Source organism: Terrapene carolina, unplaced genomic scaffold, assembly GCF_002925995.2.
Source record: "Terrapene carolina triunguis isolate 2854851 unplaced genomic scaffold, T_m_triunguis-2.0 Scaffold613, whole genome shotgun sequence".
NCBI lineage: Eukaryota > Metazoa > Chordata > Testudines > Emydidae > Terrapene > Terrapene triunguis.
Genome location: NW_020664964.1, coordinates 7,402,012 through 7,427,804, shown reverse-complemented (window position 1 = coordinate 7,427,804; position 25,793 = coordinate 7,402,012). Strand labels below are relative to the sequence as shown.

The 25,793-nt window shown below is 43.7% G+C and overlaps 1 protein-coding gene across 1 annotated transcript in view; it reads left to right on the top strand.

The window, feature by feature from the left end:
- MAJIN (membrane anchored junction protein) overlaps positions 1–25,793 on the top strand; it is a 97,542-nt gene that overhangs the window by 27,752 nt on the left and 43,997 nt on the right. Inside the window, exons 3-7 of the mRNA XM_029913366.1 lie at positions 7,394–7,439; positions 8,041–8,116; positions 14,569–14,694; positions 16,039–16,070; positions 18,165–18,274. Of these exons, the coding sequence (XP_029769226.1) occupies positions 7,394–7,439; positions 8,041–8,116; positions 14,569–14,694; positions 16,039–16,070; positions 18,165–18,274 (390 nt within the window). The remainder of the gene's footprint in view (positions 1–7,393; positions 7,440–8,040; positions 8,117–14,568; positions 14,695–16,038; positions 16,071–18,164; positions 18,275–25,793) is intronic.

Genomic DNA, 25,793 nt, shown 5'->3' with positions numbered 1-25,793 from the left:
GTCTGTCAGCAGCCCCAAGGGTCTTCACGAAGTGCATGGCAGTCGTGGCTGCCTTCCTACGCAGGCACGGGATCCAGGTGTTTCCCTACCTGGACGATTGGCTCATCAAGGGCAGGTCCAGGGCGCAAGTGGAGGCTCAGGTGGTCTTTGCCAGGCAAACCTTCCTCGAGCTCGGCCTCCTACTCAACGAGGCCAAGTCCACACTATCTTCAACCCAAAAAATCGAATTCATAGGAGCGGTTCTGGACTCGACACACGCCAGAGCATATCTCCCAGAGGCCAGATTCCGGACTATATCCAACATTATTCTCGGCCTCCAACGTTACCCCACCACCACAGCAAGACGCTGCCTCAAATTACTAGGGCACATGGCAGCATGTACCTACGTGGTGAGACACGCCAGACTCAGACTGCGCCCACTCCAGTCTTGGTTGGCACGGGTTTATCGGCCAGTCAGGGACTCCCTAGAATCGGTGGTGACGTTACCTCGGCCGGTGCTGGACTCCCTTCAATGGTGGCTCGACCCGCCATTGAAGGGAGTTCCTTTCCTCGACCCCTCTCCCTCCCTCTCCCTGGTAATGGACGCATCGGATCGGGGATGGGGTGCACATCTGGGCGACCTCAGAACCCAAGGCTTTTGGTCACAAGAGGATCTTTCGCTCCACATCAATGTCAGGGAATTACGAGCTGTGCGCCTCGCATGCATAGCCTTCAAATCCCAGCTGGCAGGCAGGTGCGTTTCTGTCCTCACGGACAATGCTCCAACGATGTTCTATATCAACAAACAGGGTGGTGCTCGCTCCTCTCCCCTTTGCCGGGAAGCCCTCGCATTATGGGACTTTTGCGTACAGAACGTAATTCACCTGACAGCATCCTACCTCCCCGGGGGCACAAAACGGGCTCGTGGACGCACTCAGCCGCTCATTCCAGGGTCACGAGTGGTCTATCCGGTGGGATATAGTTCTCTCAATTTTCCGGCTCTGGGGTCATCCCCAGGTGGATCTGTTTGCCTCCACCGAGAACAGGAAATGTCACCAATTCTGCTCCCTCAGGGGACCCAGTCCGGGGTCCCTAACAGACGCCTTTCTCCTCTCTTGGACAGACGGGCTATTTTACGCCTTTCCCCCAATTCCCATGATTCACAGAGTAATCCTCAAGGCCCGCAGAGATCACGCTCGGCTCATCCTGATAGCGCCGGCGTGGCCGCGCCAGCACTGGTACACATCTCTCCTGCACGTGTCTATGTGGGTGCCACTCAGGTTGCCCCTACTCCCGGACTTGATCACACAGGATCGCGGTCGCCTGCTTCACCCGAACCTGGAGTCGCTCCACCTTACAGCCTGGATGCTCCATGGCTAAACCCGGTGGAGTTGCAATGCTCTCATCAGGTCAGGCAGGTCCTTCTGGGTAGCAGGAAGCCCTCTACAAGGACCACGTACTTGGCCAAGTGGAAGCGCTTCTCCCTCTGGGCCACACAACGGGGCCAGGCTCCCTCGCTCACCCCGGTCCCCCTCATATTGGACTATTTGCTGCATCTGAGGCACCTGGGACTGACTCTCTCGTCAGTTCGAGTACACCTTGCTGCAATCTTGGCGTTCCACCCGGGAGAGGGGGGTACCTCAGTGTTTGCGAACCCACTCGTTACGCGGTTCCTTAAGGGCCTTGACAGACTGTTCCCACACATTCGTCAACCTGTCCCCGCTAGGGACCTCAATTTGGTCCTGTCCGCCCTCAGAGGGCCCCCCTTCGAGCCGCTGGCTTCGTGCTCGCTGTTATATCTTTCATATAAGGTCGCGTTCTTGGTGGCTATCACATCAGCCCGGAGGGTGTCAGAACTCAGAGCTCTAACATCTGAACCCCCGTACACCGTCTTCCACAAGGACAAGGTCCAACTCAGGCCGCACCCAGCGTTCCTGCCTAAGGTGGTTTCCCCATTTCACATGGGTCAAGACATTTTTCTCCCAGTCTTTTATCCGAAACCACACTCCTCTGCGAGGGAGCGTATGCTGCAGTCCCTCGACGTTCGCAGGGCTCTCGCTTTCTATATCGAAAGGACAAGGTCCTTCAGGAAGTCAACCCAACTTTTCGTTGCTGTGGCCGACAGGATAAAAGGGCTCCCGGTCACGTCACAGCGAATTTCGGCTTGGATCAGAACCTGCATCCAGGAGTGCTACTCTCGGGCCAATATACTAGCCCCGCCTATCACGTCCCACTCCACAAGAGCGCAGGCCTCTTCCGCTGCGTTCCTGGCCCAGGTCCCGACGCAGGAAATTTGTAGAGCGGCCACCTGGTCCTCAATCCACGCCTTTACGGCGCACTACGCCATCACACACCAGGCCAGAGATGATGCTGCCTTTGGCCGTGCAGTCCTCCAGTCTGCAGTAACCTCCGACCCCACCGCCTAGATTCGGGTTTGTGAGTCACCTGCTTGGAATGGACATGAACAATCACTCGAAGAAGAAAAAACGGTTACTCACCTTCTTGTAACTGTTGTTCTTCGAGATGTGTTGTTCATGTCCATTCCAATACCCACCCTCCTACCCCTCTGTCGGAGTATCGGCAAGAAGGAACTGAGGGGGTGGAGGGTCGGCTGGCCCGTATATACAGCGCCATGAAGGCGCCACTCCAGGGGGCGCCGAAGCCAACCCTACGGACGCTGCTATAGTAAAATCTTCCAGGCGCACACACCTGCTTGGAATGGACATGAACAACACATCTCGAAGAACAACAGTTACGAGAAGGTGAGTAACCGTTTTTTAATTCATGTTAAAATATTCTTACAAATGTTTAACTGAAAAGCTCTAGTGCCTCCATGGTTTGGAGCAGGGATTTGATAGGTTGCCCTAGTGTTAAGGATGTGCCTTTTGCTGTCTCTAGATAAGTTACAAGCCTCTGAAAATCTATTGGTACATGTTTAGTAGAGGTTTGCTTGCTATATTGTGAGCCTTATTCCACAGGAGGTTCCATTTGCACCATCTCCTCACAGCACTATAGAGCTCCCCATAGAGCAACAGCATGCCTCATTCTGGGGCTGCAGGGGCCAAGAAGGACTTTTTCTGTAATTGCTCCTCTCCACTGACAGATGTTGTTCTGGTGTCAGGCACTGGAACTGAGAACAATGAGACTGGCTCTTGGACTCTCAGTGCTTCCTCTGCTGTCACCTAAGCAGCAAGGAGGAGAAATCAGTATATTTTCTTTTAGGGCCTGATCCACAGTACACTCAGGTTAATATGTCTTTCCATTTATGTCAAAGGCCTTGGGATCCGACCCTTTCTGAATTGGGATTTTAAAAATGTATTTTATTTATGAAGTTTTTCTGTTCAAGTGATTATGCACATGGATTCCATTCTTCATGCGCATGTGCCCCATGCATGCGAGATCAGATTCTGTTGGCCAGCAGTGTCTATTTCAGTTGCAACTGTGCCGTATATGTCCTTGTGACCCTCCCCAAGACATAAAGGGCAGAGCAGGCCAATCATCGCTCAGTTCCTCCTTACCACCCATAACAGTGAGATGCCTGACTTTTCTCTATGCTCAGTGCTGGAGTTATTTAGGATTATTGTTAATCAGTTTGTTTATTTTGTTTAGCTAATTAACTATATAAATATAGGAATTTGCATCTTTGTTATGTTTCAGTAAGACTAGACCCCTATTCTCCTCCATGCAAGCTAGCAGCATGGCAGAAACTAAATCTCCAGGATTCAAGACCAGTCCTTTGTTGATGCTTTGATGCCTATTAACAAGTGGCACTGCCGGTGCCTACTCTACCTTGGAGAGGGACATGTCCATGAGCTATGAGCCATTTGTTTCTGAGAGCACTGAGAGTTAAAGAAGCCCACCTGAAGGTTTGCCTCCTTGAGAGATCAATGCAAGCCTGGTCAGTTTCTGTCTGTTAGTGCCTGATGAGCCAAGACCCCATCCTGAGCTCCTGGGGCACTCTACTTAAAGGCCCCATTCATCTACTATTATTCAAGGACTTGTGTCTTCTGACAAGGGCAGAAAGAAGCACCACTCTAAGCATGAGTGAAGGATCAGATTATAGTCTCTGGCACCTAGAAAGCTAAGACACAAGAATCATCAGACTTCTAACTTGTCTCAGGTTCAATCTTCCAAGGGCCAGAAGACTGAGAAGGCCTCTTCTGGTGCCCTGATACAAATCACTAAAAGAACACAAGTGGTGTCACTATATCTGCGGATCGTGCTTCTCTTGGTACTGACCCCTCAGCATCAGGTGCCTTAATTCTGCTAGCCATATATTTGGCCTTGTGTTCCTTGGCTTCCCTTATCAATTTTCTATAATTCCTGATTTCTGGTTTATATTCATTACTATCAACTTCCCCCTTTTTTACTTATGTATTATTTATTTATATCTGCATTCACTTCCCTTCTAAACCAGGTTGTTTTTTTAGCCAGCAGGGCATTCTTCCTCAGTTGTGAGTATATAGCTTTTTGGGCATCTAGTAAGGTGTTCTTAAATGATTTGCAATTATCATTCAAATTTTTATGATTAAATTCTTCCTCCCACCTGATTTGGCTCATAATTGTTTTCAGCTTTGTGAAATTGGTCTTATTAAAGCACTAAGTATATGTATTACTGGTATGGACTTTATTCTGATTGCACATGATAAATGTGATCAAGTCATGATCACTTGTACCTAAGCTACTATTAATTTTTAGTTCTCTGATCAGTTCCTCTTCGTCTGTTAGGATGAGGTCTAATAAAGAATTCACTTGTGTTGGCTGCAACATGTTTTGAGTTAGGAAATTATCTATAATATTTAGAAATTCCAAGGATGTTTTTAGTACTGGCAACATGAGACCTCCAGCATATGTCACTCAAGCTGAAGTTCCCCCATTATCACACTACTTCCCCCACCTAAAACTACATATAGGTGCATAATGAGGTAGTTATCCTATTCCCTAGTGTGATTTGGTGGTTTATAGCAGACACCAACTAATGGCTTATCTTGTGCTTTATCTGTTAGGATATTGATCTATAAGCATTTTAAGATAATTTTCATCTGAGTTATCAATCAACTTCATGATCACCCAAGAACATTAGTGAAAATATGACTCAGACTTTTCGGACCTATGATCTCATGCACCTATGTGATGCTGTTTGGCTTTTTTCTCCTGTGTTCTATGGAAGGGTGGTTGAAATCAGTGTATCTACCCAGCAAGCAGCACATGGACATGTTGGTCACGGTCCCACAAAAAGTCCTGACCTCATTAAACTGATGGAAAGACCCTCTTAAAGTGTGCACCTCTTCCTACCAACATTGTGGTGACGGATACCTCCAGTCAGGGATCAGGGCTTATCTAGATTACCTTCAAATTCAGGGCCTATGGTTCTCTGAAGAGGCTTGCCTCCGCATAAAGGTCGTAGTGCTCAGAGCCATCTGCCTGACATGCAAAAGATTCCTGCTTCTTCTCCAGCAATCCGCAGCACATGTGCTGACAGACAACACCACAGCTAGCATGGTCATCTCCAGTCTCTCAGGAAACCATGTGACTATTGAATTGGTGCATTCCAAAGCAAAGCATACCAGTTGCTTTGCACCTTCTCTTCCTTATAAACACCTAAGCTGATCAACTCACCAGGCACTTCTTAGACAACCAGGAGTGGTCTATCAAACAATCAAACCTTCAGAACATCTTTTGCAAATGAGGATGCCCAGAAATAGACTTGTACCACAGACCAGAACAAGAAGTGTCAACATTCTGTTCCGGGGAGAGTGCAAGCCCAGGCTTCCTGATAAATGCCTTTTTCATTCCTTGGATATCAGGGTTGGTGTATGCCTTTCCACTGATCTCCATGATGCCGAGGGTTCTGAGGAAATAGAGATAAGATGCAGGATAGACGATTATGATAACCACAATATAGGCCAACCACTTCTGGTATTGGGATCTGAAAAACCTTTCAGCACAGCCCTCCATCACCCTACTAGTTCTGCCTGACAGTCTCCCAGAACAACATCTGGGATCTTGCATCAGGACCCAGCTTCCTTATAACTGAAAGACTGGATACTGGCTGGATGACATAAACTAAAAGAAGCTGTTCAGATTAAGTTTGGAATATTCTGCTCCAAAACAAGAAACCCTGAACCAGACTGACTTATAAAGCTAAGCTGGAAGAGGTATTCTATTTAAGCATCTCAATACTTTCCCTTGACATCAAACAATCTCCCTTTGAGATCTTAGCAACATGTTCCCTAATCATCTGTCTATACTACCTATCAATGAATAATGCTTTTTAGTAGCCATTGCATCAGCTAGAATGATAGGGCAGATGCAGGCCCTCATGGCCCTTTATACAGCGTTTTGTAAAGACAGGGTTACTCTCAGGACACATTCCAAAGTTGTTTTAACATTTCAAATGAACTAATCCATCAATCTCCCAGTTTTCTCCCCAAAACTCACTCAACAGCAAGGGAAACTAAACTTCGTACACTTGATTTAGTAAGGGCATTGTCAGACAACTTTATCAGGCCAAAATCATTCAGGAACACACCTAGATTTTTCATGGCCTTTGCTGATAGAGCTAAGGGTCAAGCAGTATTATCTCAGAGGTTATCAAAGAGGGTCTCTACCTGTATAAGAACATGCTACAAGCTAGTCAGAATAGATCCGGTTAGCCACATTAAGCTCATTCCACTAGAGCACAGGTAGCCTCTGTTGCCTGTTTGAAAAATGCCCATGTCTGAAATCTGCTGGGTAGCTACATGTATTTCAGTCCATACCTTTACAAGACAATGTTCCTTGGCAGAAGCTTCCAGATTGGATGCCTCCTTTGGTATGGCTGTCCTGCAGGCATTGTTTAAGTAGGACTCCTAGAACCCACCTGCAAGCAAACAGATAACTGTTAGACAACAAGAGTGGAATCCATGTGGATGGACATTCACTTGAAGAAGAACAAACAGTTACTTATCCTTCAGTAACTGTGGTTCTTTGATATATGTTGATATATGATATATGGGTTCCACAACACCCCTCTCCTTCTCTGCTACTTCGGAGTCCTACTTCTCTCAGATTCTGTGTTGGCAAAGGAACTGAGGGATGGTTGGACCCACCCTGAATTTTTTCCCCTCAGTTGGGGAGGGGTTGCGGTCCCAGTGGACATTAGTGGCCAAAAAAAAGCCGACCTTGTGTGCATTGGGTGCAGTCATGCCAAGAGTGAAATCCTTGAGAACAACGCATTTTGAAGAACCAGAGTTACTGTGAGGTAAATAACTGTTCTTTCACCTTTTAAGAATTCATTTGTATCTGCTTAGTATTTTCCATGTGAAATCAGATTCCTCTGAGACATTTTATCAGTATGGAAATAATTAGTGCTTGAAGCTCCATCTTGTCTTTCATTTTGTGAGGCTAAATATATTTTTTGTTTGTTTCACAGCAGTGATGATATAGACAATAATGAAAGTACTGCCAAGGAATTAGAGGTAGGTTATCTAAATTTTACACTGGGTGCTCCTCTCAATAAATATTTTGTTCATTACGGGGTAATAGTATTCTGACAAATGAAATATTCCCAGAGAAAAACACTTTTTTGATCTGCAGATTGAGGTTGACAACAAATATATTACCAGTTAAGAAACTTAAGATACTGTAGTTTTCATCCAAACCACAAATGTGAGCCTGTAAATGCAAAGTTTTAAGGTTCCAACTTAAATATAGAAATACACCTGAAAAATACATCTAAAAAATAGAAATTGTCATGTTCATGGAGCTAGCTGCACCTGTCTTCCCTTTCTGGTCTTTCTCAGTGAACCCACCTCAGATTCTGGGCCTCTTTTGGGGTGAAATCTCAGTTGTTTTACTCTTTGATCAGGAACTGGTTGCGGTATTCTGTGTATATCAGCTGCTTATCATCCTGCAGGTCTGATGGGCTTTTGGGCATCTTCAGGAACCTGTGACCAGTGATATTTACCAACAGACTCATAAAACAAAAATGTCCCCACACTGTTAAAATTAAGTCAACAGTAGAAAGTTGCATATACTGTTAATATTTAATATTTCTCCCTCTTTTTTTTAATCTTTCAGGAAGCCATTCGAGTAATCATTGGAAATCTTGATAATTTACATCCATTTGCTACAGAACGCTTGACTATATTTCCATGTATCCTTTGCTCAGTGTCAAAATAAATAAATTCAGTGAGCCAATCTGTGGGAAATTGTTTATATTATCGCTATGTGGAATTTATGGGCCAGATCCTCAGCTGGCATAAATGAATGTTTAAGTCAATGGATCTGTGCAGTTTACATCAGCTGAAGATCTGTCCCTATGTTTGTCTTCAGTTGCAGAATTATTATTTGAGTGCACACAGTGCTTTTCAATCTTTTTCTAGGGTGGTGGCCCCTTATTTGAAATCAATAATTTTTATAACTCTTTACATTTTAAAGTAAAAACATGCCATGGTAACAGTAAGCTTGTATAATGCAGCCTTTACTAATACATTTGATCTCACAAACTTTTAAGGTTTTGGCCACCTAAAGTTATTCTCAAAATTTTATTTTCTTTGTTTTAGAATTGTAATGAAAACTTCCATTACCTTTTGTGATCTCACTGGGGGGAGAGGATGTCAGGCCATGACCCCAATGATTGAGAAACACTGGAATGCACAAAAGTAAATATTAGCAACACCTGAAATTGCAGTGTTCTTTGAGTATTTATCCATATGGATTCTGCTTCTGTTGTGCCTCTGCTCCATGCATGTGAGGTTGAATTTTCTTGACCAGCAGCTTTGGTTGAGGCCTCACCTGTGCTTTGCACTACCTTGTACCTTTCTTTGGAGGGCATAAAAGGCAGAGCAGCCCTCAGTTTCTTCTTACCACCCATGGCAGGGAGATGGAATTTCTATAGTTTCATAGAGTTTAGGGCCAGAAGGGATCATCAAATCATCTAATCTGACCTGCATATCATTGGGTGGAATTTAATGCCCTAACACTCTTATGCTGAGCCCAATGTCTTTAGTTTAACTAAAGCATTTCGGTCCTCAGGTAGTGCCATATGCCAGATGTTCTGCCTTGGCCTGGTTTGAGGACTCAAATCTGGGCTCCACCTACCTCCAGCTGCAAAAACAAAACAAAACAAAAAACCTATACTCACATAGAAATTTGCATATACTGTTAATATTTTAATATCCTTCCCTGTTTTTTTAAATCTTTTAGAAACCCATTCGAATAATTATTGGAAATCTTGATAATTTACATCTGTTTGCTACAGAACACTTTACTATATTTCCGTGTATCCTTTGCTTGGTGTCAAAATAAATTCAGTGAGCCTATGTATGGGAGCTTGTTTAATTTATATTATTGGTATGTGGAATTTATGGGCCAGATTCTCAGCTGGCATAAATCAATATTGAAGTCAAGAGAGCTATGCAGCTTACATCAGCTGAGGATCTCTCCCTATGTTTGGCTTCTGTTGCAGAATTTTTATTTGAGAATTTACTCTTATAAAGAGACTTTCCTAGCGGGGAGTGGTTCCTCTGCGCCCCCTGTTACTTGCTGCGGCCCTCCCCGGGGCCACCCCACCCCAGCTCACCTCCGTTCCGCCTCCTCCCACGAGTGCGCCGCAGCTCCGCTTCTGCCCCCTCCCTCCCAGGCTTGCCGCGGACTGGCGTGGCAAGCCTGGGAGGGAGGAGAAGCGGAGCTGAGCGGCGTGCTTGTGGGAAGAGGAGGAGGCGGCAGAGTGGAGGTGAGCTGGGGCGGGGAGCGGTTCCTCTGTGCGCCCCCCCTTACTTGCTGCGGCCCCCCTGCCCCAGCTCACCTCCGCTCTGCCTCCTCCCACTAGCGCACCGCAGTTCCGCTTCTCCTCCCTCCTAGGCTTGCCGTGCCAAACAGCTGATTGGCGCAGCAAGCCTGGGAGGGAGAAGCGGAGCTGCGGCATGCTTGTGGGAGGAGACGGAGCGGAGGTGAGCTGGGGCAGGGGGGCCCCGGGGAGGGCCACAGCAAGTGGCGGGCGCAGAGGAACCGCTTGCAGTAACATATAACGAGGTAAAGCAGCCCCGTCCCCCGGAGCGCTGCTTTACTGCGTTATATCTGTATTCGCGTTATTTCAAACCGCGTTATATCAGGGTAGAGGTGTACCAATACAAGATTCTACTGTTTGGACTTTTCATGGACCAAGAATGTTTACCAAATATCTAGCATAATGTAGCAGCTCATCTAAGAATAGAAGGACAGTACATTTATCCATATCACCATGATTGGCTGACCCCAGGCAAATCTCTTTGACAAATAACTTACTGAATAAACAAAATTCTTGACCTACTTACCACCCAAGGACGCAAAGTAAACTGTGAAAAATCTTGTTTTACCCCGGCTCATACAGTGGAGTTAATAGGGGCTGTTGTGTGTTCAGATTTAATATGTCATGATGTCAAACAACTAACTCAGTTAAAGTTTTATTTAAGTAAAACAGTTAAGCAAAACTTAATAGAGAAAATAAACATACATACCAACTCTGTAACTGGAGAAATAATGGAAGTTTTACTTTAGTTCACTTCTGACTAACTTCCTTTATCTCACCTCTTATATACTAGTTTAGAAAAAAGAAAAAATCCTTTCTTATGCTTGATCTTATTTTGAATCAATAAACCAATGATATTTATAACTAATTTATCCCTACTGGGACAATGCATGAGCACAATTAGATCTTAATGCTTAGACATTAATCTATATATTAATGTTTTGCTGTTACATTGATTACAGAACACACCTCCTAAACCACATGTTCCTTGTCCATAAATATTTGTAATTGATACAATTAGTAATTGACAAAATGAACATCCTTTATGAATTTTATCCATGACAACATGCATCTATAATAACAGGTATCCCTTTATATGCTATATGTGTTTACAGATAAGAGTTAAAAATGATCTATTGACCATGAAACTCTTTTCATGATATCTGGTTTACATAATAAGCTAAAAGCATTTTTTGATAGCTTATCTTATTAATCACAGAAAAAACCTGCCCCATATCAGTTACAAGTGGTCCCTATTTGGGCTAGGACAGCTAAGACAGAGTAAAAACAAAATGGTTAATTAAGTACAGTCTTACTGATTGATTACAGACATTATTTTCCTGATCATTAGTTTAACACAAATCACTATGATCAGCTAACATTCATCTTATATACAAAGAATTATAAACACAGGACACTTGGGACTTTGGCTTACCTACAAAGGATTATGATAGTTTGGTTCATAGAATCATAGAATATCAGGGTTGGAAGGGACCTCAGGAGGTCATCTAGTCCAACCCCCTGCTCAAAGCAGGACCAATCCCCAGACAGATTTTTGCCCCAGATCCCTAAATGGCCCCATCAAGGATTGAACTCACAACCCTGGGTTTAGCAGGCCAATGCTCAAACCACTGGGCATTCTTGAACTGAAAATCAGTGAAAGCATAACATCCATAGGATTGATTCTGAAATATGGTGGACCTCATCATAAAGTTACAGTCACCTGAGGACTTCAGCAAGAGAGTGTCTCAGGTTTCTAGAGCATGTTACCTCCCATATTTCTGTGACTATACATCCCAGACTTTACATTCACCCTTTTTAGGGATGATTCAAGTCAGTTTATTAACCCAGCATGCACGATCCGGACTTGTAGGTGTCAGTTCCTCAGGAAATTCTATCTTTGCTACACTGGTGGATGGACCCAGAGCAAGTTTGCAAAGGGATAACTTTCTTCACTCTTTCCTACCAAAATCTTGGTGAGGGTTGTGTCCAAGCAAGGTTGTGGGGCTCACTTAGAGCACGTTCAGACACAAGACATTTGGTGCTCGAGACTATTCCTTTCAAGTAAATGTTCTGGAGATCAAAGGCCATCTGCTGAGCATGCAAAGTATTCCTGTTTCTTCAAGGATCAACAGTTCAAATCATGACAGACGATACTACTGCCATGTGTTATATCAATAGGCAAGGAGGAGTAAGATCATCCCCTCTCTGTCAGGAGGTGATTAATCTGTGGAACTGGTGCATACAGTATTCATTTACTCCCATAGCTCTACATCTACCAGGAACTCAGAATAGCTTAGTATACCATCTCAGCAGGAAGTACTTGAACAATCATGAATAGTCTCTCAAAGATTCAGTCATCTAAAGAATTGTCCTCAAGTATAGTATCCCTGACATAGGCTTCTTTGTCACCAACTTGAATAAAAAGTAGCAATTGTTTTGTTCAGAGGATGTCTCACCAGGGTTCTCTACTGGATACATTTCTGATGTGAGGGCTGATGTAAGCATTTCCACCAGTTCCATTAATTCCCAAAGTTCTCAGGAAACTAAAATAGGATAAGGCCTCATTAATAATATAGAACTACCATGGGCCAGGCAGTTTTGGTATTCAGACCTAGTATCCTTGTTGATGCAATCTCCAATTGCCCTACCAAACCTGATGGACATCATCTCTCAGAATTGAGGCCAGATCCTGCACCCTGAATCTCCATTTCTGTATCTGACACCCAGAATGTTGGCTGGTTGAATGTTACTGACAGAAGCTGCTCATCTCAAGTGCAGGACACTTTGATACAAAGCAGAAAAGTGTCTGAGTCAACTTTTATAAATCTAAGAGGCAAAGGTCCTCTATTTGGGCCATTCAGTATCACCTCCTATCTCTCAAATTTTAAATTACTTATTCTTCTGGAAGCAATCTATTCTCTCCATTAGCTCGATTAGAGTCCACTTAGCTGTAATATCAGCCCGCCACCTTTCCTTTCAGGGTTACATTATATTTTCACACCCCCTAGTTTTGGAGGTCTAATTCACATTTTTCATCTAGCTCAAGAACCACCTTTTCCTCCTCCTTAGGATCTTAATGGAGCGTCCTTTTGAATCTGCTCTTTGAATCACTACTCCATTAAGATGGCATTCCTGATGCCCATTACCTTTGCTTGGAGGGTGGGTGAAATTCAAGCCACTTACACTGAATTCCACATTGCCCCTCTACAAATCTCTGAGATTGGAACATTCCTCAAGCATGCAAATGTAGCTGCTTGGACTCCAGGTGAGTGGGCTTTAATACAGAGGGTGAAACTGCTTAGCCAACTTATGCAGTCCTTATGCAATTAGGTACTCTCTTAGGTACTGTGACAAAGTTCCTCCTCTATCTTGGTGGGTCCTGCGCTTATTGGCGGATTTTTCTTGTCTCAGAGATTCACCATGTGGGTTGGGGAACAGCCCAGAGACCTTCCCCTCTGGAAGAACCCATAGTCCAGGTCAATTGGGAGGTTTGTGGGGAACCCGGGCCCGCCCTCTACTCCGGGTTCCAGCCCAGGGCCCTGTGGACTGCAGCTGTCTATTGTGCCTCCTGTAACAGCTGCATGACAGCTACAACTCCCTGGGCTACTTCCCCATGGCCTCCTCCAAACACCTTCCTTATTCTCACCACAGGTCCTTCCTCCTGGTGTCTGATAACGCTTGGGCTCCTCAGTCCTCCAGCAGCACACCCTCTCCCTCTCAGCTCCTTGCTCCTCTTGCTCCCAGCTCCTCACACTCGCACCACAAACTGAAGTGAGCTCCTTTTAAAACCCAGGTGCCCTGATTAGCCCGCCTTAATTGATTCTAGCAGCTTCTTAATTGGCTCCAGGTGTCCTAATTAGCCTGCCTGCCTTAACTGGTTCTAGCAGGTTCCTGATTACTCTAGTGCAGCCCCTGCTCTGGTCACTCAGGGAACAGAAAACTACTCATCCAGTGACCAGTATATTTGCCCTCTACCACACTCCTGTACCCCACTGGTCTGGGTCTGTCACAGTACTCACTGCTCCATGGTTCGGGTTGCTAGATCTGACTTCTAGCTAATCACCAGGTGTGTGATCCACATGAACAAATACTTGAAGACCAGTTCCTCAACGTAAAGTAAAGTGGTCTTTTAGATGTTTTGTCCATCTGGATCCCATGACCCTACCTCCTTCGTCACTACTACAGAGTCCTATATAGCATGGAGAGTCTGTGCTGATGAAGTAACTAAGTGATGTTTAGGACCAGTGCCTTTTTCGCCTTGGGCTGGGGAGGTATGTGGACACTTCTGGCTAAAATCCCATCTCGCATGACTGGGGCACATGCACAACCAGAGCAGGATCCACATGGACAAATATCTTGAAGAACCAGTTGTTATAAGGTAAATAACTATTTTTAATCACATTTTGAACAAGTCAATTCTGTACATTTGATAGTGTACTTATGAAAGGTACTTTAATTAAAAATGTAAATGTGTTACTTTCAATGAAGAACATTCAAGGGTTTATTCCGATTGTCTTCATGGAGGTGCCGGGTATATTACTTTGAGTGAGGATTTTAGGACTAGGGCCTAGTAAAGAAGCTGCTTGAATCTGGGGTGAAAACACAAACCACTGATAAAAGAAAAAAATGTTGATCGTATAGAATTTTTCTTATAAATACACAGATAAGTTAACATACAAGAGTATGGTACATACGTTTATATAGGTTTATAAAGGTACACTTTTGAAGCAGTGAATGGAAATTTAGCCACATGATTTTTATTCATCTTATATAATTTTAATGTTACATTTTAAAGCCTTAACTCCACTATCCAGATTTAAGTAAATGGGAGAGAGTATCAAAATTGAGATTCAAACATGGGGATACATTTCTTGCTCCATATCCTCATGTTTGCACTATGTATGTTGAACTCAATTCATTTCAGCAAAGTATATTTGTTGGTAAGTTTGTAAGGTTATGGTTAAAGAAGTACTGAAAAGAAATGTATACTATTATAGCATGACACAATTGTCACATGTGAAACCAACTGACTTTTCCTATTCTAAGGTGGCTTTCCCATGAAATACTAGTTGAGACAGTTGCTGCTTTTTCCTGACCTTGCCTTCCACCTAGCCACTGTGTAGGAGTTGGGTGTCTAGGTGTATAACAGTTTACTCCTGAGGGTGTTCTGCGCCAAAAAGTTAAAATTCTGTGCGCAATATTTTAAAATTCTGCAAATTTTATTGTCAAAGAAATATGGAGGCTCCAGCATGGCATTGGGGAGCACAAGCCACTGGCTGCACAGAGGTGGGAGATCACTGTGTAGCTACCCCTCCCCCCCAACATGGACTCAGTGAGGAGGCTGCACCCAACCCTGACACAGTGCAAGGATGGGGCCTACCCCAGAAGCACTCCAGGGTCCTGCCCCTCCGTGCCAAGTGCACCAGGTAGGCTCAGCAAGGCAGGATCCAAATGTGGAGTGGCTTAGTGTGGGGGGATCCAGGTGTGGGTTGCGAGGGTTCTTTGTGGGGCAATCTGGGTGCAGGCACCTTAGTGGGGGATCTGGGTGCAAAGGGAATCTGGATGCACAGGGGGTTGAAGGGTTCTGGGTGCAATGGTAATGGGACTCTGGGGGTGGGGATCCAGGTTGGGGCTTGGTGGGGTGGGGATCTGGGTGCAGGTGGCTAGTCCAGGTGCAGGAGGAGTGGGGCTCATCGGGCGGGTTCTGAGTGTGGGGGGATGAGGCTCAGCAGGAGCCCTCACACCCCTCCCCCGTACTCTAACTCCTGCCCCAGCCCTGATCCCTCTCCCACCCTCCGAACCCCTCGGTCCCAGCCTGGAGCCCCAGCCTGCACCCCAAACCCTTCATCCCCAGCCCCACTCCAGGGCCCTCACCACCGCCCGTATCCCAACCTGGAGCCCCCTCCCATAGCGTGAACTCCTCATTTTTAGCCCCATCCCAGAGCCCGTACCACCAGCCGGAGCCCTCACCCCCTCCCACACTTCTACCTCCAATTTCGTGAGCATTCATGGTCCGCCATACAATTTCCATACCCCAATGTGGCCCTCAGACCAAAAAGTTTGCCCACCCCTGCTTTATCGGCTAGAGTTCTAATTCCAAAAGACTGCTTTCACCCAAACAGACTATATGCCAATTTCTCAGTTTCAGCACGTAGTACGTAAATCCTATATTTACTCTAAATTGCTTGTTTAATTCCATGAAATTAAGCTGTGCTGCAGTAAATATATTTTAAAATTAAGTAATGCAGTTCTTTCCTAAATATTTCCTGTATTATATATTACAGGAAAAGAAATAAATACGGATGCTTGTAACTTTGTAAGTAATGTTTTCTTTGAGTTTTATGGTACATGGGCTAGAGAAGGGAATGTAGAAAAACATACTGCTTGGAATTATTACATTGCAACCCTCCGACCCCAACAACTCCATATCTCTCCCCTTTTAGGTCCCAGTCCAACAAGACACTTTAGCATGTGTCTACCTTTAAGCAAATGAGGCCTGATCCAAAACCCATTGTCTTCAATGGTCTGATATTCCGGGTTGTAATCCAGACCAGTGCGGGGCTGGGTTGCCCCTGCTCTGCAACCTCGGGCGCCTCACAATGCTTTGCTCTTGTAGCTTCCAGCTTGGGTTGCTCACAGTCAGCCTTCCAGCAAGTCACACCCTGAGTGTCTGTGTATAGCCACTGCCCTGGTCCAGCAACTCTGACTCCAGCAGCTTGTCAGCAGCACACCATCCACACTCTGGCTTCCAGCAGCTTTGGTTGCTACTTGCAGGTTGACTGCAACATACTCCTAGAAACAAATTTCCCCTCCCCTCCAAAATATATGTTTTGCACTGTCCAGCCCTATCTTGGACAGTTCAGGTATTTGAGGTCTGTTGCCCCTCTGTATCTAACAGTTTGCTACTTTAAATGTAGTTACCCATGCAATTCAGTGTAGACACACCATGGGATTATTTTTGATTAAAGAATAAAACAAGTTTATTTAACTACAAAGATATGGGTTTTTAATGAGTACAAGTATAAGGCACTAAAGCCAGAAATATTTGCAAGAGAAATAAAGATAAAATGCTTTTTAGTACTAATACTTAAACTAGATTTGATTCAAGGTGCAGTCCCTTACCATATGCTCCCAGTAACTTTGCTGACTAAATTCTCAGGCCAGGATCTGCTCCCAAAGTCCAACGGCTGTTTCTTTTGTTGTTTTAGGTGAAAAAGAGAGAGGTGGATAGGGAGAGTTACATTGGGGTGTTTTTGTTCTTCCCTGTTATAGTCCAGTCCCCTTTTGACATGCATTTTCCTGAGGGTTACCCCTAGATACACTTCATTCCTGCTATGAGGACAGAGACAAGGAGACTAGTGGTGAAAGAGGTTCCATGCTGTTGTTTGCTAAAATGCAGATCCGTTTGTTCCTGCCCCCCTTTTCTTGCCAAAGAATAGCCTCTTGACAGGTGATTGCTCATCAACTTTGACATCTGGCTAGAGGTATAAGCTTGTCCTTTGACTTTGAGAAACTGGTTTACTCAGACTTGTCTGGTAAACACGTCAGACCTAATTTCAGTTTATGTTTATACCTTTACATATAATGTTGCCACATACATTTCACGATGACATTATTGACCAGTGAGTTATTAATTTTAAATTGTATCTCACAAGGCAAATTTTGTACAAAGATTACTACACAAGTCCAATATTGACTCTAAATTGATCTGTTAAATGGTTTTCCTCCATGAGTTGAATCTGCCTTTCATTAATATTTTAAAAATAAAGTAATGAAGTTCTTTCCTAAATACTAAGTATGTTGTACATTAGAGGAAAAAATTAAGCTAATTCTGAAGTGCTTTGTAGGAGTAGGACCTTAGGGACAGATTTTTAAAGGTACGTAGGTGCCTAAAGATGCAGAAACATGCCTAGTGGGATTTTCAGAAGTATTTAGGCACCTAACTCACTTTGAAATCAATGCACATGTGCTTTTGAAAATCCCACTAGGTGCCTATCTGCATCTTTAGGCACCTGAAAGACTTTAAAAGTCAGGCCCTTACTCTTTGTCCCCACCATCTCTAAAATCCCATATCCTAGTAACTCTCTGTGTTAAGCAGATTTGAACATGGTTGTCTGGAGTGTCTTGTCTTTTGTTTGGCTAGAGAGCTTAGTATTTTGTACATTAATGGTTTCTGGGTTTTCATCATGTATTATATTTTGAAAGTTCTGTGAAGTAATATTGACGTTTGATGTTTAAATTTAAATTAATATTTCTATTTAAAAATAAAGAGCCAGACATTTATAAAAAATACAAAGCTGAATCAGTAAAAGTAAAATGATTAGCTTATATTTATATTTTTCTTGAAAAATGAGGTTTTATATTAAAAATAAAAGGAACAGAAACATTTAAAGTTTGATATATTTTAAAGGTCAAGGATAGAATTGAAATGATAGAAAATGTTGAAACAGAAGCAACAGTGAAGTGGAGAAGAGTGGAAGATCCAGCAGAAATTTCACATGCAAAGCCATGTATGGATAGGTTAGTTGACTAAAAAAGCTTGTTAGTATTCCTCAAGTGTTAACATTTACAGTTTTAATATATCATTAGACTTCCCATGATTCCATTGTTGTGCAATATGTTGTTCCAGTTGATTTTTAACCTTCCACCTGCATTTCATTGGATTTGTCTGTATTTAGGGCAAGATTGTTACTTCCTTTATGTTTCCCTGCAGGTGAGTAAGGGGACATAAAGCTCCTCTTTTATTCCTCTGCACTAGCTATCCATGTTATAAGTAGCACTTCAGAGGGGAGAAGGAGCCACTACTGCCCTTCTGTGCAGATGGTGCGTAGAGCTAACCAGCCAGCACAGCTGAGTCAGTGCAGAAGGAGAAGCATTCGTCACAATGTAAAGGACTGGTAAAGATTACTTCTCTGCCAGAGCAAGGGAGAAATTAGGGACATGTTGTGGCTCTGAGTTCCAGTCTGCTTCATGGTCTGCTTCTGGGGCAGCACAACTAAACGCTGCCACTTACTGAAGGATTATGGCAAATCTCCAATTTGAATGTATAGTTTTCAAAGTACTTTGGGATCTTTCAAGGGGTGTCTGTGTGTGTGTGTGTGTGTGTGTGTGTGTGTGTGTGTAAAATATTACCACAGCTCCATATTTCTAAGTCAGGAAGATTCACACTCTATTTGGGATGAAAAAAAATAACCTGTAACCTTTATTCTTCATCAAGTGATTACACATGTCAATTCCACTTCAGGGGTGTGTACTCCCAGTGCACTGAAGCTGGAGAGATTTTTCCTATAGCAGTACCTATAGGATGGCATACATGCCCACTGCACTTTCATGCTGCCAGCTCATGGTATAAAGGGGCAGAGCTGCCAGACCCTCTGTCAGTTCTTCAAGTGATTGTGCATGTCCATTCCACTTCAGGCATGTGCATGTCCAGTGCTCCAGAGTCAGAATTTTTTCACTTAGCAGTACCTGTCAGGGTGGAACATTCACTCTCCACTGCCTTGTGCTGCTCCATGATGGTATAAAGGGTGGAGTTACCCCAGATCCTCCTCAGTTCCTTTTTACCAACTATGATTGGTGCTTGGAGCATGTAGCTTGCTTCTGCAAGTGTTCTCCCTTTCCAGGGAATTTGTTTCTCTCTTGTATATTGTTAGAGGTATTCATTTTCATATTTAGTACTTTGGTGTAAGTTTCATTTGTTATGTTTTCTTAGAGTGTCGGTTCCTGCTTGTTCTGGGTGCTGACACCTGGTACCTGGCGTATGATGTGTAACGGTTGCAAGAAGTCTGTGCCAGTAAGCGACCCTCATTCCATGTGCCTCAAGTATCTTAGTGAGGGTCTTGTCAGATCTGCGGAGACCACAAGCCCCAGAAGAAAAATGATACGGAGGTGAGACTGCAACAACTTCTTATGAAGGCCGCCCTGCATCCACGTTCTGAATTGTCCTGCTCAGGCACCAAGTACTTCTGTCTTGGTTAGAAGTGCATTGCAAAACTTGGCACTAATCCCCTTCTTCAGTGCCAAGGCAGAAGCACAGACAATATTCCTCAAAGGAGCCTCCAAAGATTGAGATCCCAATACCATGTATGAGCAAACAAGCTGGAGGACAGGCAGAGTGTCCTGGGAAGAGACTCTCCTCAGTACTGCCTGCGTTATTGATGCTGGCCCACTGTGGTACTGGACCCTTTGATGCAACAACAATAGCAGCATCAGGGAAAACTCTCAGTACCTATGATACCAGAAGCATATGCTGCAGCACAGGACCTGCTCTGTCTGTTCCAGATCCAGCAGTGCAGGAGACAAACTATCTAGTACTGCTTGATCCTCAGGCTTCATCTTTGGACTTACCTGCAAGATGGGTCCAACCCTCAGTACTGTGGCTGACTTCTTCAGACCATCCAGCACTTCCTCACAGGCTGGTGTCCCTGGAGACACAGTACCAGATCTTGGCACTGCACCTCAATGGTCTGGCAACTCAGGGTCCTCCCTGGAGTTGGAGGTAGGCATAAGAGCCGCTCGCTCTTGGGATAGAAGACTACCTTCACCTTCATCACAAAGATTTCACTCCTGGTATCCAGCAGATGTCCCACGGTGGTCCAGGAACCCAGTTCCGTGGACTGGTAGAGGGTGGGGTCCAATGGCCGTACTGGAACCCATGGGGTTTCATCACCACCATCAGATCTTCCTGGTTCCTTCTCTGACTAGATCCTCAAGCAGACACCAGGCTAGCTCTCATGAAGAGGTTCAGGTGGCCCTGGGGACTGCCACACCGGCTGCTGCTGGAGCAGTCCTGCAGCCAGCCACAGGGATGGCTGCATGAGCTGCTGCTTAGCGGGCTCCAGCTGCTGGCTCCGGGGACAGCAGCGCCCCAGAAGCCCCCCCCCAGAGCAGCCACAGCCCCGGGCCCCCCAGCTAAGATTTAGTCAGGAGTATTTATAGAAAAGGTCACAGGCTGTGAAATTTTTGTTTATTGCCTGTGACCTGTCCACGACTTTTACTAAAAATGACTAAATTGTAGCCTTAACAATGAGCAGGTGTTGATGACTTCAGTTGTTGGGTCTCCTACATGAAGTCCAGCAGACTATCTTCCCTTTGAGAATCCTACCCTCTTCTCACATCAGGCTGACGAGAAGCTTCACAGTCTCAAAGACTCAAGGGCCATGCTGAAATCACTGGGAATTTACACTCCTTTCCCTAAGAAGAAAGGAAACAATTCTGCCTTCAGTTTTACCAACATTACCTGCTTTTCCAGCTTAGAAAACCTGACCATTCCACAAAAAAAGGGGAAAAATAACAGGAGACCTCCACTTCTTCAGTTTTCTTCTGCAACAGGTTCTTCCAGACACCTGGGAAATTCCAAGCAGTCTGTTTTGATTGTGTTGTCGAGGACAGAGTACCAGTTAGTTTTGTGCCAGTTTCTCCTGACCGTTTTTTCCAACAGTTTATCCCAATTCCTATGAGCTCAGGCCCATATTACCATGGATTGACGTGTTCTAAGTATTGTGGAACAGGAAACACCTTACAGTTAATTTCTATCACTCCATCCCACTCCCCTTTGTCAGGGACCACTCTTGCAATGCTGATCTCTTCCAGGAGGCCAATCTCTCCTCCATTTGAGAGTTATAGAGGAGGTTCCCCCTCTCCAGTGAGGGAAGAAGTTTTATTCACTTCCAGATTCCTTAGGCAAAAGCAGGTCTCAGGCCCATTTTAGACCTGAGATATCTGAACAAATATATAAAGACAATAAGATTTCACATGGTCACCCTGGCCTCGGTTATCTCCATCTGGAGATTAGTATGCTGCCCTTGACTTGAAGATGCATATTTCCATGTGCCTATGCTTCAAAATCATAGGAGATTCCTAAAATTTCTGGTTAACAATAGTCATTATCAGTTTACAGTCCTGCCCTTTGGCTTCTCTGCAGCCTCAAGAGCATTTACAACATGCATGGCAATGGTGTCTGCTTTCCTAAGAAAAGCAGTTGTGCAAATATTTCCATACCTGGACAATCAGTCTTCTCTCAAGTTCAGAGGATAAAGCTTATAGGGGCAGTTTTGGATTCTACAGTAGCCAGCACGTTCCTACCTTAAGACAGATTTCAATGTTAACCATTTCCACAGACCTAAAATCCCATCTAACCACAACAATAAGAAACTGCCTCAGACTTCTGGGACACATGGCCTCCTGCATGCCAGACTTCATCTTAGAAAGTTACAGAGCTGGTTAAAGTCAGTATACCCCTTAGCTCGTCACCCATTGGATATGCTGATTCGAGTACCTGAAGGAGTATTAGCCTCCTTCGACTGGTGGGTGGATCCAGCTAATGTATTTATGGAAATTTCCTTTGCCCCTTTTTTACCCATATTGACTCTGGTTATGGACACTTCATTTGTAGTTTGAGAAGCTCGCTTAGGGAACCTATGTACTCAAGTTCTGTGGTCATGTCAAATTTTTAAAAAGCAACAGAGGGTCCTGTGGCACCTTTAAGACTAACAGAAGTATTGGGAGCATAAGCTTTCGTGGGTAAGAACCTCACTTCTTCAGATACTATGTCAAATTTTAACTCTCTGCATAAATGTGCGGTAGTTGTGAGTCATTCATCTGGCCTATTGGGCTTTTTTCCCTTACATCAAGGGAGAGGCCCTACATGTCCTCATGGAGAATGCTGCAGCAATGTTGTATGTGAATAGATAGGAAGGGGCCAAGTAGGACTCTCTTGATCAAGAGGCGATACAGCTTTGGGAGTTTTGGATCACCAATGCAATTAATCTCAAAGCATCCAATCTGCCTGGTGTTCAGAACAGCTTGGTGGATCACCTGACCAGATCATTCAGCAGAGCTCATGAGTGGTCTTTCAGGCAGATATTGTGAGATTTGTTTTTCAAAACTGGGGGCCCTTACATAGACTTATTTGCTACTCACCACAATAGTAAATGCCCACTCTTTTGTTCAAGGGCAAGTCATTCAGGGATCTCTGATGTACACCTTTCTGCTGTCTTGGAAAGACAATCTGCTGTATGCTTACCTTCCATTCCACTCATTCCCTTGGTGTTGCTCAAACTCAAGCAGGATCAGATTCACATTATCCTCGTAGTACTGGCGTGGCCTCTCCAGCATTGGTTCTCCAGTCTGCAGAGCCTCTGCACCAGGCTCCTATGACACTACCTCCAGAACCTGACTTGAATTCCCAGGACCATGGTCACCTACTACATTCCAATCTGACTACTCTCCATTTTATGGTCTGGATGCTCCATAATTAATGCCTCAGGAAGGTCCAGTGTTTGGGGAAATGTACAAAACAGACTCCTGAATATCAGAAAGCTTTCTACTAGATACACATAATTGTTAAAGTAGAAATGATTCTCCTTATGGTCACAGCAAAAGTGTTTAGACAGTCTAAGCATGTTTTGGACTACGTGTTCTACCTGAAACAACAAGGCCTGTCTATTAGTTCCCTCTGAGTTCACCTGTTAGTTATCTCCACTTTCCATCCTACAACTGCTGGCTGCTCAGTATTTTCAATTCTGATATCAATCAGGTTCTTAAAATGTCTGGAGAGTTTTTATCCTCAATTTGTGGATCCCATCCCTGCCTGGGTCTTGAATCTGGTGCTAGCAAGATTGATGAACCCTTTGAACCCGCTCTTCACTATCTATGAAAGCAGCATTTTGGTAGCTATTATCTCTGTGGGAAGAGTGGTGGAGTTACTAGCATTGGTAGCTGACCCTCCTTACAGCCTTTTATAAGGACAAAAGTCTACTTATTTTCACATCTAAAACTTTTGACTAAAGTAGTATCGGAATTCCACCTCAGTCAAGTGATATACTTACCAACTTTCTTTCCTAAGCTTCGTTCTCATAAAGATGAAGAGACTCCATGTCTTGTATGTTAGTGTGGAGATTAATGGAAGGAGGAGGCACACATCAGAGCCCTAGGGGGGCTCACGTCAGCGCCCTAGTGGGGCTCTGGGTGATCGCTACTTCCCACCACCCTACACAGATGTAATGAGGTTGAGTAGTGTCCGCAAAAGAGAAACTAAACAACTAATTATTCCTCAATAAAGGTTTTTAATGACTTCCAACTATAAAGGCAACATAGGCAGAATAAGAAAAACAGAATTAAAGACCAGCACTGAGTGAGGATTAATACAAATGGCAAGTTATACTGGAGACAAGAACAAGTACAAGTAATATTATGCATTAACTACCTATTTCTATGAGTACACATATAAAAGGTAAATAATACTGAAAATAGTCACAAGCACATGCAACGCTACTATTACTGATTGCCTAGCAACTTCACATGTACCGTAACCACCCCCAACAAATACAATTCCATATGCGATATTAATACATTGATTAACTATATTTTACTAACCTTAACCTACCTATAACCTTATATAACAACTTACAAACTTTTATTGACTTTTATGATAAATTTGATGGTAACTTATACTGAAGACAGGCACAGCGACTTGCAAAGCTATTATGATTTATAAACTACTAGCTTCACCAGCGCTTCACCTGTTTCCAGCAAGGCACAAAACATATACAGTTACTATATATTGATTAACTATTGACTACTACTATTTTTAAACAACTTAAACAATTTACTAATATACTTAAACTATAGTATTAATACAGACTTAAGATTAACTAGATCAAGCACAACCGGAGCTCTTTAGTCCAAAACCTTACCCTGTATTTTTCCAAAGATACATTACCTTTCAGTCGACCGTTTCCTGCACTGGCCAGGTGCAGATAGTCGGTGAAGCGCAAGTCCCTTTGGTTCAGGGGGTGCATGTGAGCCTGACAAAGAGTGATCTCCTTTAGGTCAACACACACACACTTGCGTCTTTATACCTCTTTTATACGGTATTTGCTGGCCATGTTTCAAAACAGGGCAACCAATCAAGGTGGCCAAATGTTCTAAGGTGGTATCTGCGGTTGTCTTGATCTTATGAACTGTGCACCTGTGCTCAGCTCATCTCTTCTCTATGCGGCTAATTGTGGTCAATTTGCTAGACTCAAAAAATGCTCGAGTCAGCTTAAAGAGGTATTTGGTTGCAGAGCATAGTAACCACAAGTCTGTATCTATCTTTACAAAGTTTCCTTTTCAGTCTATGAAGCTTCCTAGATAGATTATGCTTATGCTTGCAGGACTCAACTGTACCCGCTTCTTACAGCTTCCGGAATGTTGAGGCCTAACAGTACTTGACAAGACTTATGCACATTAATCACATCCCCCCCGAGGCCTAAACCTCCGGCTTAGCAACAACAATATTTGACAGGTTTCAGAGTAGCAGCCGTGTTAGTCTGTATCCGCAAAAAGAACAGGAGTACTTGTGGCACCTAGTCTCTAAGGTGTAACAATATTTGAGTATATCCTGCAATAACAGGAGGCAAATAGTGAATGCAGGCAAACATTAAGGCCCCAGCAATAACTATGAATTAATATATATGCATAGATATTTGTATGGAGTGTTAGTAACCCAAATTATGACTGGTACTAACAGGGAATTTGTTTACCCAATTTGTAGTTGCTGTGTAACTTAATTTTTTTTACTAATTTGTTTTTTCCTTGCCTTTATGTTGTTTGCTGCCATTCATGTGTTATAAACAGTTTAGCAAGGTTATGCACATGGTAAATGTTGTACAGCAATAATACAGTAGTACAGCAATAATACAGTTGTTTTTACAAAATAACCAAGTTGACATTAAATGACAGTTTATCCTGGTTCAGCTAGTAGTTTTTAGCTGATTGTTAACTTAATTGTCCATATATGATAGATAGGTGTATTTGACCAGTTTCTTATTTATAAAACACTTCACTTTTCTTTTCTTGATGCTTGGAGGTTTCTTCACTGTATACTGATATCATCTGGTATTTCTGTGGTGTGATATCTTCTGATGGGATGCAACTTAAACATCCAGTTAGTTAACATAATAAAGGTTTTTTGGTTTTTACATTTTTTTTGGTTTTAGTATCCCAAATTTAATACATAGAGTAGGGACCAAGTTTTTTATAACCCAAGCTATAC